General features: G+C 38.1%; 1 protein-coding gene and 1 non-coding gene across 8 annotated transcripts in view; one reads left to right on the top strand and one right to left on the bottom strand.

Annotated features, from left to right (window-relative positions):
- SYCP1 (synaptonemal complex protein 1) overlaps nucleotides 1-16,613 on the top strand; it is a 147,407-nt gene that overhangs the window by 40,349 nt on the left and 90,445 nt on the right. For all 7 annotated transcript variants that reach the window (XM_059885031.1, XM_059885030.1, XM_059885027.1 and 4 more), the window contains 4 exons: nucleotides 500-594; nucleotides 1,121-1,305; nucleotides 2,504-2,571; nucleotides 9,597-9,658. In XM_059885031.1, coding sequence (XP_059741014.1) covers nucleotides 500-594; nucleotides 1,121-1,305; nucleotides 2,504-2,571; nucleotides 9,597-9,658 — 410 coding nt within the window. The remainder of the gene's footprint in view (nucleotides 1-499; nucleotides 595-1,120; nucleotides 1,306-2,503; nucleotides 2,572-9,596; nucleotides 9,659-16,613) is intronic.
- LOC112446087 (U6 spliceosomal RNA) lies at nucleotides 7,448-7,554 on the bottom strand. Its single transcript, XR_003034162.1, has one exon. It is a non-coding gene; the product is annotated as a U6 spliceosomal RNA (small nuclear RNA).

The raw sequence follows: 16,613 nt of genomic DNA, 5'->3' as shown, positions 1-16,613 counted from the left end.
AATATTAAGGTTGTTTCCTAATACATGGGTGAGTGAGTGAGTGAGTGATAGTCCCTCAGTCATGTCCTACTCTTTGTGACTCCATGGACTGTAGCCCACCAGGCTCCTCCGTCCATGCATTTCTTCAGGCAAGAATACTAGAGTGGTAGCCATTCCCTTTTCCAGGGGATCTTCCCGACCTAGGGATTGAACTCAGATCTCCTGCATTTTAAGCAGATTCTTTACTGTCTGAGCCACCAGGGAAGTGCTTCCAATGGTTAGCTATTACTAAAAAATGTAGCACTAAAACCCCTATATGTTCACCTTTGAGTGCTTGGGCAATAACAATTTTGATGGTCAACAAAAGTTGATGATGACCAATATTAGTGAATCTATATTTGCATAATTCTCCCTCATTTTGGAGTATGTAATGTATGAAAAAATAATTGTTACAAATAATTTGTTTTCTTGGTTTGTATTTTCTATTAAGTAAATATCTATTTACAACTTTCTCTTTTAGAATTACAGAATGAAAACTTAAAAGAATCAAATGAGAAGCAGGATCATCTGACATCAGAACTAGAAGATATTAAAATGTCTTTGCAAAGAAGTGTGGTATGATTTAAAAACTGATTAATTTCTAACTCTCATACCATCAATCAGTCAACAAATACTTATTGAATGCTAATACTATGTACAAGGCCTTGAAGCTTCAAATAGAGAATATAGAATCTCTAAGTGCTTGTAGTATAAAGACATTTGATAAAACACATCAAAAGTATAACTAAAATGCAAGACTATGCTAGGTATCAACATGATTCAGGCAAAAATTCTACAATATATCTAAGAATTGAAAGAACACTATGGGCTGGATTGGTTAGGAAGACTCCATGGATAGTCTAGGACTATAAATGGGCTCTGGAGCAATGGTGAATTGAAATGAGTAGTGGGTGGGGCACTCCAGATTGGTCAGTGTGGAGTAGAAGAGGGTGAGACGGTAAGGAGAGACCGGGGTCAGAGGGGTAGTAGGGTGGGGGTAAGGGGTGAGAGGCAGCAAATTATAGAAAGCATATGAATTCAACTTTTTTTTTCTTCTTAAGCTCTTGGTTCATAGCTTTTGTTTGTATTTTATTTCATTTAGAACACTCAAATGGCTTTAGAGGAAGATTTGCAGATAGCAACCAAAAATATATATCAACTCACTGGAGAAAAAGAAGCTCAAATGGAAGAATTTAATAAAGCTAAAGCTGCCCATTCATCTATGGTTACTGAACTTAAAACTACTATCTGCAACTTGAAAAAATTATTGACAACAGAACAGCAAAGGTAAAGTCACTGCTTATTTAGCTGAATAAAAAACAATTTACTTCTAATATTCAGTGCCATTTTCTATTCATTATCAACTGACTTGTAATTCCTATAATAACTGTAACTTATCTTTTTGTATATAAAGTGGGAACACATTTAAAGAGTTTGTATTGGGTAAGCAGGTATCCTAGGAAAAGAGAGAAGGTATTCTCTAGGATAGTTCCTGTGCATGCTTTTCATAGAGTTAAGCAATATAGATAAGCTCATAAGGACTGATGCAGTGATATGACATATTTAGTTAAAGGGTGGGTTATTATATAAAAATAACTTCCTAGATTGTTGATTATCTTACTGGGGTCTGTAACTTTCATTCTGATATATAAATTTAGCAACTAGCCTGGTCCAAAGTAGGTACTCAGACATTTTAAATGAAAATGAATATAGTTAGATATATATAAAATATTGATTTGTATTTCATTTAAATTGTTTTTCTAAAACTTGAGTTGAAAACCTCATCTGTTTTTTGCTACTTTGTATTAAGGAAATGTTTGTACAAAGTTGTGTTATGAGGCCTACATAGTTATCTTTGACCCATTAGTCTGAAGGATGAAAGAACAAGCTTCTCTATGAAGTCTTGACCTAGGCCCAGCAGAGTTTCTTCTCTACTGCTTATGTATGGTGAGGGAAGAAGAGCTAGATTTTCTGGCCCATTTACTCTTGTGTATTCTTGATTGACCTATCCAGGTGATTTTCAGATTTTCAACTTTTAAGTGACCTTATATGTCATTTGTCTTATAGATGAGGAAATGGAAAACTAGAGGAGTTAAGTGAATTGTGTAATTCTCATATTTATATTGTTCCTAAGGCAGAATTCAGTACAATAGTAGTTATATACTCAATCTCCTTCAAAGTTCTAGGATGTATTAATTTGATTATCATCAATAGCTAAGAGATAAATCATGATGATAAGCTGTGAGGTTTTACATAGATTGAATTAATATACAACTATGTATGTATATTAGTTATATCTTATTTTGATATGTTACAGTATCCAGCCAAAGTAGATTGTCAAGAAATGTGTAATAATTGAATGAATGAATCATAATAAACTATGTCATTGCTAAATTGCACCAGTTTTAATTACTAGATGAATTATGACTAAAAAAATATTTTACATTGATTTTACATTTTACATTGAACTAATATGTTTTACAAGATTGGAAAAAAGTGAAGATGAATTGAAAATACTTACCATGAAACTTCAGAAGAAATCAAGTGAACTGGGTAAGTTTTAGAGAATAACATATGTACCTGATAATATTAGCCAATTTTAAAACCATCAACATTATTTCAGAATAAAATATAGTTTCTCCTCTGTCATTTACCAATAGTGATTATTTGATAACTATTAATTTGATTTTTGAAAGAGAAATTTAAATCTTAAGACTTATTCAGATTCATTATGCAGCTCATAAGTATCAAGAATTGTAAGGAGCCTAAGAGATATTTTTGTAGTTTTTTTCTTATTTTAGGATCCAGGGATCTTAATAATTCTTAGTGGGAAATGTCTATTACATTTTAATTGAATTTTGAAGTTTCATTGAGTAGTCATGTTGGATTATGAACTATTTACAGGAAACTGTGCCCCTGTTTTATCACATGGTATTGTTAATATTCAATTTTCATGGCTAAAAGTGATAAATTTGTAGTTGTTTTGTGAATTTATGACCATTTAATTAGCTAATTCTAAAAACCTTATATTTCATATTTACAAAGCTTCATATCTACAATTGTGAAGAATTGGAAACATATATAAACATCTTTTTTCCCAGTTTGGGTAAAAACAATTATTTTTGTAAATTAAAATAAATCATAGATTGGCAATTGTTTTTCTAGAAATCTCTATAACTTTCTATAATCTTTATTATTAACTTTGAATATATTTGGTGCCTTTCTTTCATGGTTTTGCTTTTCTTCACTAATTGTTGATTCTTGATTACTCATCTAAGTGTTTGAGAATCCGTGTTTACTCACGTGTTTGTTACAGTCTGATTCTTTTGATTGTGGAAAGAGATGGGAGGTTCTGTAAGGAAGGGTGGGCTTTGTATTAAATAACTTGTCTTTTGGTTATAGAGGGGGCTTCCTGGTGGCTCAAATGGTAAAGAATCTGCCTGCAATGCAGGAGACCCGGGTTTGATCCCTGAGTTGGGAAGATCCTCTGGAGAAGGGAATGGCTACCAACTCCAGTATTCTTGCCTGGAGAATTCCATGGACAGACGAGCCTGGTGGGCTATAGTTCATGGAGTTGCAAAGAGTTGGAGATAACTGAATGACTAGCACTTTGGTTATAGGGAATGCTTATGTTGCTTAGAGTTTACGAGCTATTAGGCGTAGTATCATGTCCCTTTGGCTCTAATTCCCAGAATGCTTGATTTAACCTGAGGTGGACTGTGTGGCTGGGTATGTAGATACCTGGTATAGTTGTTCACATAGCCTGATTGAATTAATATGGGTTATCCCCCTTCACTCCCCAAGATTCTTCAACATTTGAGTTTGTTAATATTAGACTTCCTAGTATTGCTAATTTATATATACATATATATATATATATATGTATTTTCTTGATCAGTGGAGAAATAACTCGAGAAAGAATGAAGGGATGGAGCCAAAGCAAAAACAATACCCAGTTGTGGATGTGACTGGTGATAGAAGCAAGGTCCGATGCTGTAAAGAGCAGTATTGCATAGGAACCTGGAATGTCAGGTCCATGAATCAAGGCAAATTGGAAGTGGTCAAACAGAAGATGGCAAGAGTGAACGTCAATATTCTAGGAATCAGCGAACTAAAATGGACTGGAATGGGTGAATTTAACTTACCCATTTAACTCACCAGGATTTAATTTACAAAAATAATTGTTTTTACCCAAACTGGGAAAAAAGATGTTTATATATGTTTCCAATTCTCCATTGGAAACCATTATAACTACTACGGCAGGAATCCCTTAGAAGAAATGGAGTAGCCATCATGGTCAACAAAAGAGTCTGAAATGCAGTACTTGGATGCAATCTCAAAAACGACAGAATGATCTCTGTTCGTTTCCAAGGCAAACCATTCAGTATCACAGTAATCCAAGTCTATGCCCCAACCAGTAACGCTGGAGAAGCTGAAGTTGAACGGTTCTATGAAGACCTATGGGACCTTTTAGAACTAACATGCCCAAAAGATGTCCTTTTCATTATAGGGGACTGGAATGCAAAAGTAGGAAGTCAAGAAACACCTGGAGTAACAGGCAAATTTGGCCTTGGAATATGGAATGAAGCAGGGCAAAGGCTAATAGAGTTCTGCCAAGAGAACACACTGGTCATAGCGAACACCCTCTTCCAACAACACAGGAGAAGACTCTACACATGGACGTCACCAGATGGTCAACACCGAAATCAGATTGATTCTATTCTTTGCAGCCAAAGATGGAGAACCTCTATACAGTCAACAAAAACAAGACCAGGAGCTGACTGTGGCTCAGCTCATGAGCTCCTTATTGCCAAATTCAGACTTAAATTGAAGAAAGTAGGGAAAACCACTAGACCATTCAGGTATGACCTAAATCAAATCCCTTGTGATTATACAGTGAAAGTGAGAAATAGGTTTAAGGGACTAGTTCTGATAGAGTGCCTGATGAATTATGGACGGAGGTTCGTGACATTGTACAGGAGACAGGGATCAAGACCATCCCCATAGAAAAGAAATGCAAAAAAGCAAAGTGGCTGTCTGGGGAGGCCTTACAAATAGCTGTAAAAAGAAGAGAAGTGAAAAGCAAAGGAGAAAAGGAAAGATATAAGCATCTGAATGCAGAGTTCCAAAGAATGGCAAGGAGAGATAAGAAAGCCTTCCTCAGCGATCAATGCAAAGAAATAGAGGACAACAACAGAATGGGAAAGACTAGAGATCTCTTCAAGAAAATTAGAGATACCAAGGGAACATTTTATGTGAAGATGGGCTTGATAAAGGACAGAAATGGTATGGACCTAAAAGAAGCAGAAGATATTAAGAAGAGGTGGCAAGAATACACAGAAGAACTATACAAAAAAGATCTTCACGACCCAGATAATCATGGTGGTGTGATCACTCACCTAGAGCCAGACATCCTGGAATGTGAAGTCAAGTGGGCCTTAGAAAGCATCACTATGAACAAAGCTAGTGGAGGTGATGGAATTCCAGTTGAGCTATTTCAAATCCTGAAAGATGATGCTGTGAAAATGCTGCACTCAATATGCCAGCAAATTTGGAAAACTCAGCAGTGGCCACTGGACTGGAAAAGGTCAGTTTTCATTCCAATCCCAAAGAAAGGCAATGCCAAAGAATGCTCAAACTACCGCACAGTTGCACTCATCTCACGCTAGTAAAGTAATGCTCAAAATTCTCCAAGCCAGGCCTCAGCAATACGTGAACCGTGAACTTCCAGATGTTCAAGCTGGTTTTAGAAAAGGCAGAGGAACCAGAGATCAAATTGCCAACATCTGCTGGATCATAGAAAAAGCAAGAGAGTTCCAGAAAAACATCTACTTCTGCTTTACTGACTATGCCAAAGCTTTTGACTGTGTGGATCACAGTAACCTGTGGAAAATTCTTCAAGAATTGGGAATACCAGACCACCTGACCTGCCTCTTGAGAGACCTATATGCAGGTCAGGAAGCAACAGTTAGAACTGGACATGGAACAACAGACTGGTTCCAAATAGGAAAAGGAGTACGTCAAGGCTGTATATATTGTCACCCTGCTTATTTAACTTATATGCAGAGTACATCATGAGAAACACCAGGCTGGAAGAAGCACAAGCTGGAATCAAGATTGCTGGGAGAAATATCAGTAACCTCAGATACGCAGATGATACCACCCTTATGGCAGAAAGTGAAGAGGAACTAAAAAGCCTCTTGATGAAAGTGAAAGAGGAGAGTGAAAAAGTTGGCTTAAAGCTCAACATTCAGAAGACAAAGATCATGGCATCTGGTCCCATCACTTCATGGGAAATAGATGGGGAAACAGTGAAAACAGTGTCAGACTTTATTTTTTGGGGCTTCAATATCACTGCAAGATGGTGACTGCAGCCATGAAATTAAAAGATGCTTACTCCTTGGAAGGAAAGTTACGACCAACCTAGATAGCATATTCAAAAGCAGAGACATTAGTTTGCCAACAAAGGTCCGTCTAGTCAAGGCTATGGTTTTTCCAGTTGTCATGTATGGATGTGAGAGTTGGACTGTGAAGAAGGCTGAGTGCTGAAGAATTGATGCTTTTGAACTGTGGTGTTGGAGAAGACTCTTGTGAGTCCCTTGGACTGCAAGGAGATCCAACCGTCCATTCTAAAGGAGATCAGCCCTGGGTGTTCTTTGGAAGGAATGATGCTAAAGCTGAAACTCCAGTACTTTGGCCACCTCATGCGAAGAGTTGACTCATTGGAAAAGACTCTGATGCTGGGAGGGATCAGGGGCAGGAGGAGAAGGGGACGACAGAGGATGAGATGGCTGGATGGCATCACCGACTCGATGGACATGAGTTTGAGTGAACTCTGGGCGTTGGTGATGGACAGGGAGGCCTTGCGTGCTGCGATTCATGGGGTCGCAGAGTCGGACACGACTGAGTGTTGAACTGAACTGATTTTCTTTTGCACTTTTTATTTTGTATTGGTGTATAGCTCATTATTTCCCAACATATGTTGAATCCGCCTACAGTGCAGGCAGTTCAATGCAATATTGAATCTGCCTGCAATGCAGGAGACCCTGGTTCAGTCCCTGGTTTTGGAAGGTCCCCTGGAGAAGGGCTAGGCTACCCACTCCAGTATTCTTAGACTTCCCTTGTGTCTCAGCTGTTAAAGCATCCTCTTACAATACAGGAGACCTGGTTTCGATCCCTGGGTTAGGATGATCCCCTGGAGAAGGGACAGGCTACCCACTCCAGTATGCTCACTCCAGTATTCTGGCCTGAAGGATTCCATGGACTGTATAGTCCATAGGGTCGCAAGGAGTCGGACACGACTGAGGGACTTTCACATAGCTGATTAACAATACTATGATAGTTTCAGGTGAATAACGAAGGGTTTCAGCAATATATATACATGTATCCATTCTCCCCTAATCCCCCTCCCATCCAGGTTGCCACATAAAAAAATATGGAACGCTTCACAAATTTGCATATTATCCTTACTCCTTAGCCATGCTAACCTTTCCTATGTCATTTTAATTTTGGTATAGGTGCTGCTGAAGCGAGCACTATATATATAATTTATGGGATTGGAAGTGAGTGGACACATGCTTAGTCCACAATCACTGAGTTTTAAAAAATTAACCATTTTACCTAAAATGAATCTTTGTGGTTAAATAAGTTTTGCATATGACAGGTTTTTCTTTTAGACTCTATATTGGCATTTCATATTTTGTTGATTTTTCTTAGAGACTTTGGGCAGTTATTACAAGTTCCTTGTTTGTTTTTAATGTACAGAGTCTGGGAAATTTTCAGTCAATCTGTTATGTCTCCAGTAATTAATAACTCTTCAGAGTGAGAAAGGACAGTGTTTCAGGTATAATAAAATTTTAAGTGACAACTAGTAGGCTGCAGTCCATGGGGTCGCGGAGAGTCGGACACGACTAAGCAGCTTCACTTTCACTTTTCACTTTCATGCATTGGAGAAGGAAATGGCAACCCACTGCAGTGTTCTTGCCTGGAGAATCCCAGGGACGGAGGTGCCTAGTATAGTAGGCTTCCGTCTATGGGGTCACACAAGAGTCGGACACAACTGAAGTGACTTAGCAACAGCAAGACATCATTTGGGAACTTTATAGATATTTTTTAAAATGTAAGAAAGAAAAAACAGGGGGTTTGAACTGGGAAGACTTTTTAATTCATTAATGCTGAATTCATGGAAATATAAAGGGAAAAGCATTCTGAATTATTATTTAGGGTGACAAGAAGGAAGGGTGTTGGTAAAGAAAACAAGAGTAAGAGTTAAGGAAACAGAAAATCTTAAGACTGCCAGGTCTTGAAAATTGAAGGGAGACAAGTAGAGAGTGGCTAAGAGTGTCAAATGCTGAAAGCTCCACAATGATAAGGACTGAGAATTTCACCACAAAATGGGTGTTCGTGATCTTTGAGATCATAATTTATTAATGAAGGTGAGCTTTACTTTTGCATGGGATTAAGAAAGAAATGTAGATAGATAACAAATGGGAATTTGGCTACAAAACAAAACAAGAAATTTAACAATAGTATGAAAAAGACAAACGTCAATCATACTTTTTTATTTTGTATTCAAATAGGTATTTAGATAGGATATGGGGAAACTGAAGATTCTGCTACAGAGTCAATATATGTTGGTAATATAGCAACTGAAGTCTTACAGGAGATGGAAATGTTGAGATCCAGAACAGTGGTCAGAGTTAGCTTGAGAAAAGTGAATTAATTCTCCTTTTAAATTTTATTGAAAGGCCACATGTTTAGATAATAGTGAGTTGAAGGTACAGGCACGGGCTTTGTGACTTCATTTTATATAGATCCATTGCTTAGTTTGTTTAATGAACTTTGGGCTCATTTAGTTGTGAAATTAGGAAAAGGCAATGTCAACCCACTCCAGTACTCTTGCCTGGAAAATCCCATGGGTGCAGGAGCCAGGTAGGCTGCAGTCCATGGGGTCTCACAGAGTTGGACACGACTGAAGTGACTCAGCAGTTGTGGAAGTAATTTTATGGAAATGGTACTACTAATATATGTCCATTATTATTTTGCATCTGATCCATTTGCACTTCCTCAATGCTTTACTGTGCTCCAACTGTATTATTTAATTAATTGATGCTTTTGAACTGTGGTGTTGGAGAAGAATCTTGAGAGTTCCTTGGACTGCAGGGAGATCCAACCAGTCAGTCCCAAAAGGAAATCAGTCCTGAATATTCATTGGAAGGGCTGATGCTGAAGCTGAAACTCCAATACTTTGGCCACCTGATGTGAAGAACTGACTAATTGGAAAAGACCCTGGTGCTAGGAAAGATTGAAGGCAGGAGAAGGGAACAACAGAGGATGCCGACTCAATAGACATGAGTTTGAGTAAGCTCCGGGAGTTGGTGATGCACAGGGAAGCCTGGAGTGCTGCAGTTCTTGGGGACACAACTGAGTGACCAAAGTGAACTGACTGAATTGTATTAATTCATCTCTTTTGGTTTTTCCTTTTCAAGTGCTATTCGTACTTCTTGTCTCTCCTTTGCTATTTTTTAAATCTACTGTTAACACATTTAAATTCTTTTGCCTTTTTTTTTTTTTTTTAGAAGAGATGACCAAGCTTAAAAATAACAAAGAAGTAGAACTTGAAGAATTGAAAAAAATCTTGGTAAGTATATAGGTTCTCTTATTTCTATGTAGCAGTTATTTTTCAAAATAGTATTAAATCCAATGACTTAGACTCTCATAGAGTTTTATGGTAGCTTTTTCAGCTAAAATATTTTCTAAAATTATATTTGGTTTTAGCAAAACCACATTTCTATCTCTATCAATTTTTATAGTACATTTTGATAACTGTCTTGGTGAAAGTATTTATATTATTTAAGAGTGTGTTGATAGTACCTTTAAGTGAGATCAAATGTGTATATTCTGTAGCTGATTGTAAATTTGGTATGCCTTTGTTACCTTTGAGACACAAAGCTGCAATTTTGAGAAAGATATATATGATATATATTCAGTACCTATGTTTAGTGTTCAGGTAGAATCATATTTATTTAATGAATTTCTTAGGATAAGGGCTTCATTGTGGTTTAATTGATTATAATGTGTAGATCATGGGTTGGTAAACTTTTTGTAAAGGACTAGACAGTAAATATTTTAGGCTTTGTGGCTGTATAGAGAATGTTAATTTTCTCCTTCCCCTCCTTTTTTTCTTCATTTTTAACAATCTTATAAAAACATAGGAAACATTCTTTTTTTAATTTTTTAAATTTAATTAATTTATTTTAATTGGAGGCTAATTACTTTACAATAGTGTATTGATTTTGCCATACATTGACATGAATCTGCCACGGGTGTACACGTGTTCCCCTTCCTGAAGCCCCCTCCCACCTCCCTCCCCGTATCATCCCTCTGGGTCATCCCAGTACACCAGCCCTGAGCATCCTGTATCATGCATTGAACCGGACTGGCGATTCGAGGAAAGATTCTTAATTCAAGGGCCTGCGAAAGAAGATTGTGGGCTGACTTTGTCTTGGAGGCTGTAGTTAGCCACCTTTGCTTACAGAAGACAATATTGTTTATGATTACAGATACTTGATTTTGGGTTTAACCTGTCACATCTCTACCTGATTTTGCAACTCCTAATTCTTCTATCTCTTGGGAAGCACTGTTTCCAAATGCTTATCCTTTCTTCAGCAAATTGCTTTCATTATTTTTGCAAATAATATTTGCATTTCTTTCAAATTTGATAATATAAACGTATACTTCAAGTCTCAGCTTAAATATTAATTTTTTAGAAATCTTTCTTGACATTCTTAACTAGTTTAGATCTCCATATTGTTTAGTTGCCAAGTTGTCCCCGACTCTTCGCAACCCCAAGGACTACAGCATGCCAGGCTTCCCTGTCCCTCACCATCTCCTGGAGTTTGCCCAAGTTCATATCCATTGAATTAGTGATGCCATCCAACCATCTCATCCTCTATATTCCTCATCTCCTTCTGCTTTCAATCTTTCCCAGCATGAGTCTTTTCCAATGAGTTAGCTCTTTGAATCAGGTGGCCAAAGTGTTGGAGCTTCAGCTTCACCATCAGTCCTTCCAATGAGTATTTCAATGAGTATAGCAGTCTGAATTTTTCCTTTTATAGCACTTACCACAAATGAAATTTATTTTGGTATAATTATTTACAGCTTTATTTGCCCTTTAGAGTCTTCTTTATGTAGTACAGTAGATGTTACATAGTAGGTGGTCAGCAGATAAAACAGTGGAATGCTCCAATAAGAGCTCAGCACCCATGTCTTGGTTGCCCTGTAACCTCAGTACTTAGCACAAGTGAATGACACTTTGTAAGCATTTTACAAATACTTTTACATTCCCACATGGACAAGGTTTGGTATAGGGCTTTGTTCTATTTGAGCAGCTATAGACATAGTTTGGGGCTCCCCTGGTGGCTCAATTGGTAAAGAATCTGCGTGCAATGCAGGAGACCCAGGTTCAGTTCCTGGGTGGGGAAGATCCCTTGGAGAAGGAAATGGCAACCTACTCCAGTATTCTTGCTTGGAGAATCCCCATGGATGGAGGAGTCTAGTGGGCTACAGTCCATGGGATTGCAAAGAGTTGGACCTGACTGAGCTCCTAATCTTGTTTTTGTTGACTGTATGGAGTTTCTCCATCTTTGGCTGCAAAGAATTATAATCAGTCTGAATTTGGTGTTGACTATCTGGTGATGTCCATGTGTAGAGTTGTCTCTTGCATTTTTGGAAGAGGGTGTTTGCTATGACCAGTGCGTTCTCTTGGCAAAATTCTGTTAGCCTTTGCCCTGCTTCATTTTGTACTCCAAGGCCAAACTTGCCTGTTACTCCAGGTATCTCTCGACGTCCTACTTCTGCATTCCAGCCCCCTGTGATGAAAAGGATATCTTTTTTGGGTGTCAGTTCTAGAAGGATTTGTAGGTCTTCATAGAACTGATCAACTTCAGTTTCTTTGGCATCAGTGGTTGGGGTATAGACTTGAATTACTCTGATGTTGAATGGTTTGCCTTGAAAACAAACAGATCATTCTGTCATTTTTGAGATTGTACCCAAATACTGCATTTCATACTCTTTTGTTGACTATAAGGTCTACTCCATTTCTTCTAATGGATTGTTGCCCACAGTAGTAGTTATAATGGTCATCTGAATTAAATTCTCCCTTTCTTTCTATTTTAGTTTACTGATTCCTATGGTGTTGATGTTCACTCTTGCCATCTGCTTGACCACATCCAATTTACACTGATTCATGGGCCTAACATTCTAGGATATGATGCAATACTGCTCTTTACACTATTGGACTTTACTTTCATCACCAGACACATCCATAGGTGAATGTCATTTCCACTTTGGCCCAGCCACTTCATTCTTTCTGGAGCTATTAGTAATTGCCCTCTGCTCTAACCCAGTAGCACATTGGACATCTTCTGATCTGAGGGGGAGGGGCTTATCTTCTTGTGTAGTATCTTTTTGCATTTTCATACTGTCCATGGGGTTTTCTAGGCAAAAACACTGGAGCTGGTTGACATTTCTCTCCTCAGGGGATGACTTTTTTGTCAGAACTCTTTACTGTGGCCCGTCTGTTTTGGGTCACCCTGCACAGCATGGCTCATAGCTCCTTTGAGTTATGGAAGTCCCTTCGCCAAGACAAGGCTGTGATCATGAAATAATCACACATAAATTCAAACAGTCATTCAAAGGTAATAATACAATGGTGTCAAGGACAATAAAGGGTTAGTTCACAGTGTAATTAGATATGAACAATTTAGGGGCTTCCCAAGTGACTCTCTGGTAAAGAATCTGTCTGCCAGTGCAGGAGGGCACAGGACACGTGAATTCAATCTTGAGTCCAGAAGATCCCCTGGAGGAGGAAATGGCAACCCATTCCAGTATTCTTGCTTGGAAAATCCCATGGACAGAGAAGCCTGATAGATTCACAAAGAGTTGGACATGACTGAGTGACTGAGCACAAACTATTTCGAGAATTTAGGAGAGGCTTTTTTGAAAAAGTAAAGATTGAATTGAAATCCAGAGAAGGACAAGAAGTATTTATCAGGTATGGAGAAATTTTATATGCAAAGATCCTTTGATAGGAAGGAGTACGGTGGATACAACATGGAATGAAAGGAAGAGTGTGGTGCAAAATGAGGCTAGAGAGGTGTAGGAGCCTAGTAATTTATGGCGTTTTAAATCATATCAGCAGAATTTTTATTTATTCTAATTGTAATAAGAAGCTGTAAAGAATTTAAGCAGAGAATGGCTTGGTCAGATTTGCATTTTGAAAGGCTCATTTGGTTTGCAGTACAGAGAACAGAATATATTAAGTAAGAACAGTTATAAATAGACAGACAGACATAGGATTCAGAGAAGAGAACTTAGGCTGGGAGATGGTGGTGGTAGTGAGGAATAAATGGATGGTTTTGAGAGATATTTAAGATTTAAACACTTTAGATTGATGTAGAGTTATAATACCATTTGTTGAAAAGACTCTTCTTTTTCTTTGTGTATGTATTTACTGTTTGTTTATTTTTGTCATACCAAGCGGCTTGTGGGATCTTATTTTCCCAACCAGGGATTGAACCCATGTTCTTGGCAGTATGGAGTGCTAACCACTAGACTTCCAGGGAATTCCCAAGACTCTCCTTTTTGTGTTGAGTTTCTTTTGCATGTTTATTAAAAAAATTGACTATATATGTGCAGGTCTATTCTGGGGCTATTTCTGTTTCATTGATTTTTATGGTTTAGCCATTCACTAGTGTTTGGCTTACTGTAGCTTTTTATAATGAGTCTTAGATTTGGGTAGTGTGATTTCTCCAGCTTTATTATTCTTTTGAATTTATTTTTTTTGGATGTAGTCTGATTACATTGAAACTGTTACTCTAAAGTCTGTCCTTGGAGCAAGTGCACACACATGTGCACAAGCACACACATGATTCTTACTACCTTATACACACGTACATCATCCAGCTGAATGAATCCCTTTTATCTTGCCTTCTATCATTTTCCTTCTTTACTTCCCTTCTTCACCATCACCCTTCCATCAGACACTGCCTCAGCCTAGCTATTGCCACCCATTTCACCTGAATCCCATCCTTATTTCTCTTTTTCCCCAAGGCAGACTCCTGGGTTATAGGGGTAAGGGGGAAATGACTCTGAAATTACCCTGTGTATATAAATTATATTTTAAAAATTGAATTGTGCTTTATTTTTATTCCAGTTTTCTTGAGATTTGTCACACAACAATATATAAGTTTCAGGGGTACAAAATAATGATTTGACTTACATACATCAGAATACATTTACATCTATCATCTCAGACAAATACAGATTAAAGAGATATAAAAAACATTATCCTTGTGATGAAAACTCTCAAGATTTATTCTCTTAACAGCTCACATATATAAGATATAGCAGTTTTAATTATATTGTATATTACATCCCTAATACTATTTATTTTGTAACTGAAAGTTTGTACCTTTTGACAGCTTCATCCAACCTATCATCCCCTCTTGTATACCCCACTTCAGTTCATTTCAGTCTTTCAGTCATGTCCGACTCTTTGTGACCCCATGAATCGCAGCATACCAGGCCTCCCTGTCCATCACCATGTCCGAGAGTTCACTCAGACTCACGTCCATCGAGTCAGTGATGCCATCCAGCCATCTCATCCTCTGTCGTCCCCTTCTCCTCCTGCCCCCAATCCCTCCCAGCATCAGAGTCTTTTCGAATGAGTCAACTCTTCGCATGAGGTGGCCAAAGTACTGGAGTTTCAGCTTCAGCATCATTCCCTCCAAAGAAATCCCAGGGCTGATCTCCTTTAGAATGGACTGGTTGGATCTTCTTGCAGTCCAAGGGACTCTCAAGAGTCTTCTCCAACACCACAGTTCAAAAGCATCAATTCTTCGGCGCTCAGCTTTCTTCACAATCCACCTCTCGCATCCATACATGACAACTGGAAAAACCATAGCCTTGACTAGATGGACCTTTGTTGGCAAAGTAATGTCTCTGCTTTTCAATAAGCTATCTAGGTTGGTCATAACTTTCCTTCCAAGGAGTAAGCATCTTTTAATTTCATAGCTGCAGTCACCATCTGCAGTGATTTTGGAGCCCAAAAAATAAAGTCTGACACTGTTTCCACTGTTACACCATCTATTTCCCATTAAGTGATGGGACCAGATGCCATGATCTTCGTTTTCTGAATGTTGAGCTTTAAGCCAACTTTTTCACTCTCCACTTTGACTTTCATCAAGAGGCTTTTTAGTTCCTCTTCACTTTCTGCCATAAGGGTGGTGTCATCTGCATATCTGAGGTGATTGATATTTCTCCCGGCTATTTTTTTAAAATATGAATTTGTTTATTTTAATTGGAGGTTAATTACTTTACAATATTGTATTGGTTCTGCCATACATCAACATGAATCTGCCACAGGTGTACACGTGTTCCCCATCCTGAATCCCTCTTCCTCTTCCCTCCCCATACCATCCCTCTGGGTCATCTCAGTGCACCAGCCCCAAGCATCCAGTATCATGCATCGAACCTGGACTGGCAGTTTGTTTCATATATGATATTATACATGTTTCAATGCCATTCTCCCAAATCATCCCACCCTCTCTCTCTCCCACAGAGTCCAAAAGACTGTTCTATACATCTGTGTCTCTTTTGCTGTGTTGCATACAGGGTTATCATTACCATCTTTCTAAATTCCATATATTTGCTTTAGTATACTGTATTGGTGTTTTTCTTTCTGGGTTACTTCACTCTGTATAATAGGCTACAGTTTCATCCACCTCATTAGAACTGATTCAGATGTATTCTTTTTAATGGCTGAGTAACACTCCATTGTGTATATGTACCACAGCTTTCTTATCCATTCTTCTGCTGATGGACATCTAGGTTGCTTCCAAGTCCTGGCTATTATAAACAGTGCTGCGATGAACACTGGAGTACACGTGTCTCTTTCAATTCTGGTTTCCTCGGTGTGTATGCCCAGCAGTGGGCTTGCTGGGTCATATGGCAGTTCTATTTCCAGTTTTTTAAGGAATCTCCATACTGTTCTCCATAGTGGCTGTACCAGTTTGCATTCCCACCAATAGTGTAAGAGGGTTCCCTTTTCTCCACATCCTCTCCAGCATTTATTGCTTGTAGACTTTTGGATCACAGCCATTCTGACTGGCGTGAAATGGTACCTCATTGTGGTTTTGATGTGCATTTCTCTGATAATGAGTGATATTGAGCATCTTTTCTTGTGTTTGTTAGCCATCTGTATGTCTTCTTTGGAGAAATGTCTATTTAATTCTTTGGCCCATTTTTGATTGGGTCGTTTATTTTTCTGGAATTGAGCTGCAGGATTTGCTTGTATATTTTTGAGATTAGTTGTTTGTCAGTTGCTTCATTTGCTCTTATTTTCTCCCCTTCTGAAGGCTGTCTTTTCACCTTGCTTATAGTTTCTTTTGTTATGCAGAAGCTTTTAATTTTAATTAGGTCCCATTTGTTTATTTTTCTTTTATTTCCAGTATTCTGGGAGGTGAGTCATAGAGGATCCTGCTGTGATGTATGTCGGAGAGTGTTTTGCCTGTGTTCTCTAAGAGTTTTATAGT

This window comes from Bos taurus, chromosome 3 (genome assembly GCF_002263795.3).
Source record: "Bos taurus isolate L1 Dominette 01449 registration number 42190680 breed Hereford chromosome 3, ARS-UCD2.0, whole genome shotgun sequence".
Lineage (NCBI taxonomy): Eukaryota > Metazoa > Chordata > Mammalia > Artiodactyla > Bovidae > Bos > Bos taurus.
Note: the sequence above shows the minus strand (reverse complement) of the source record. Positions and strands in the feature narration are given on the sequence as shown.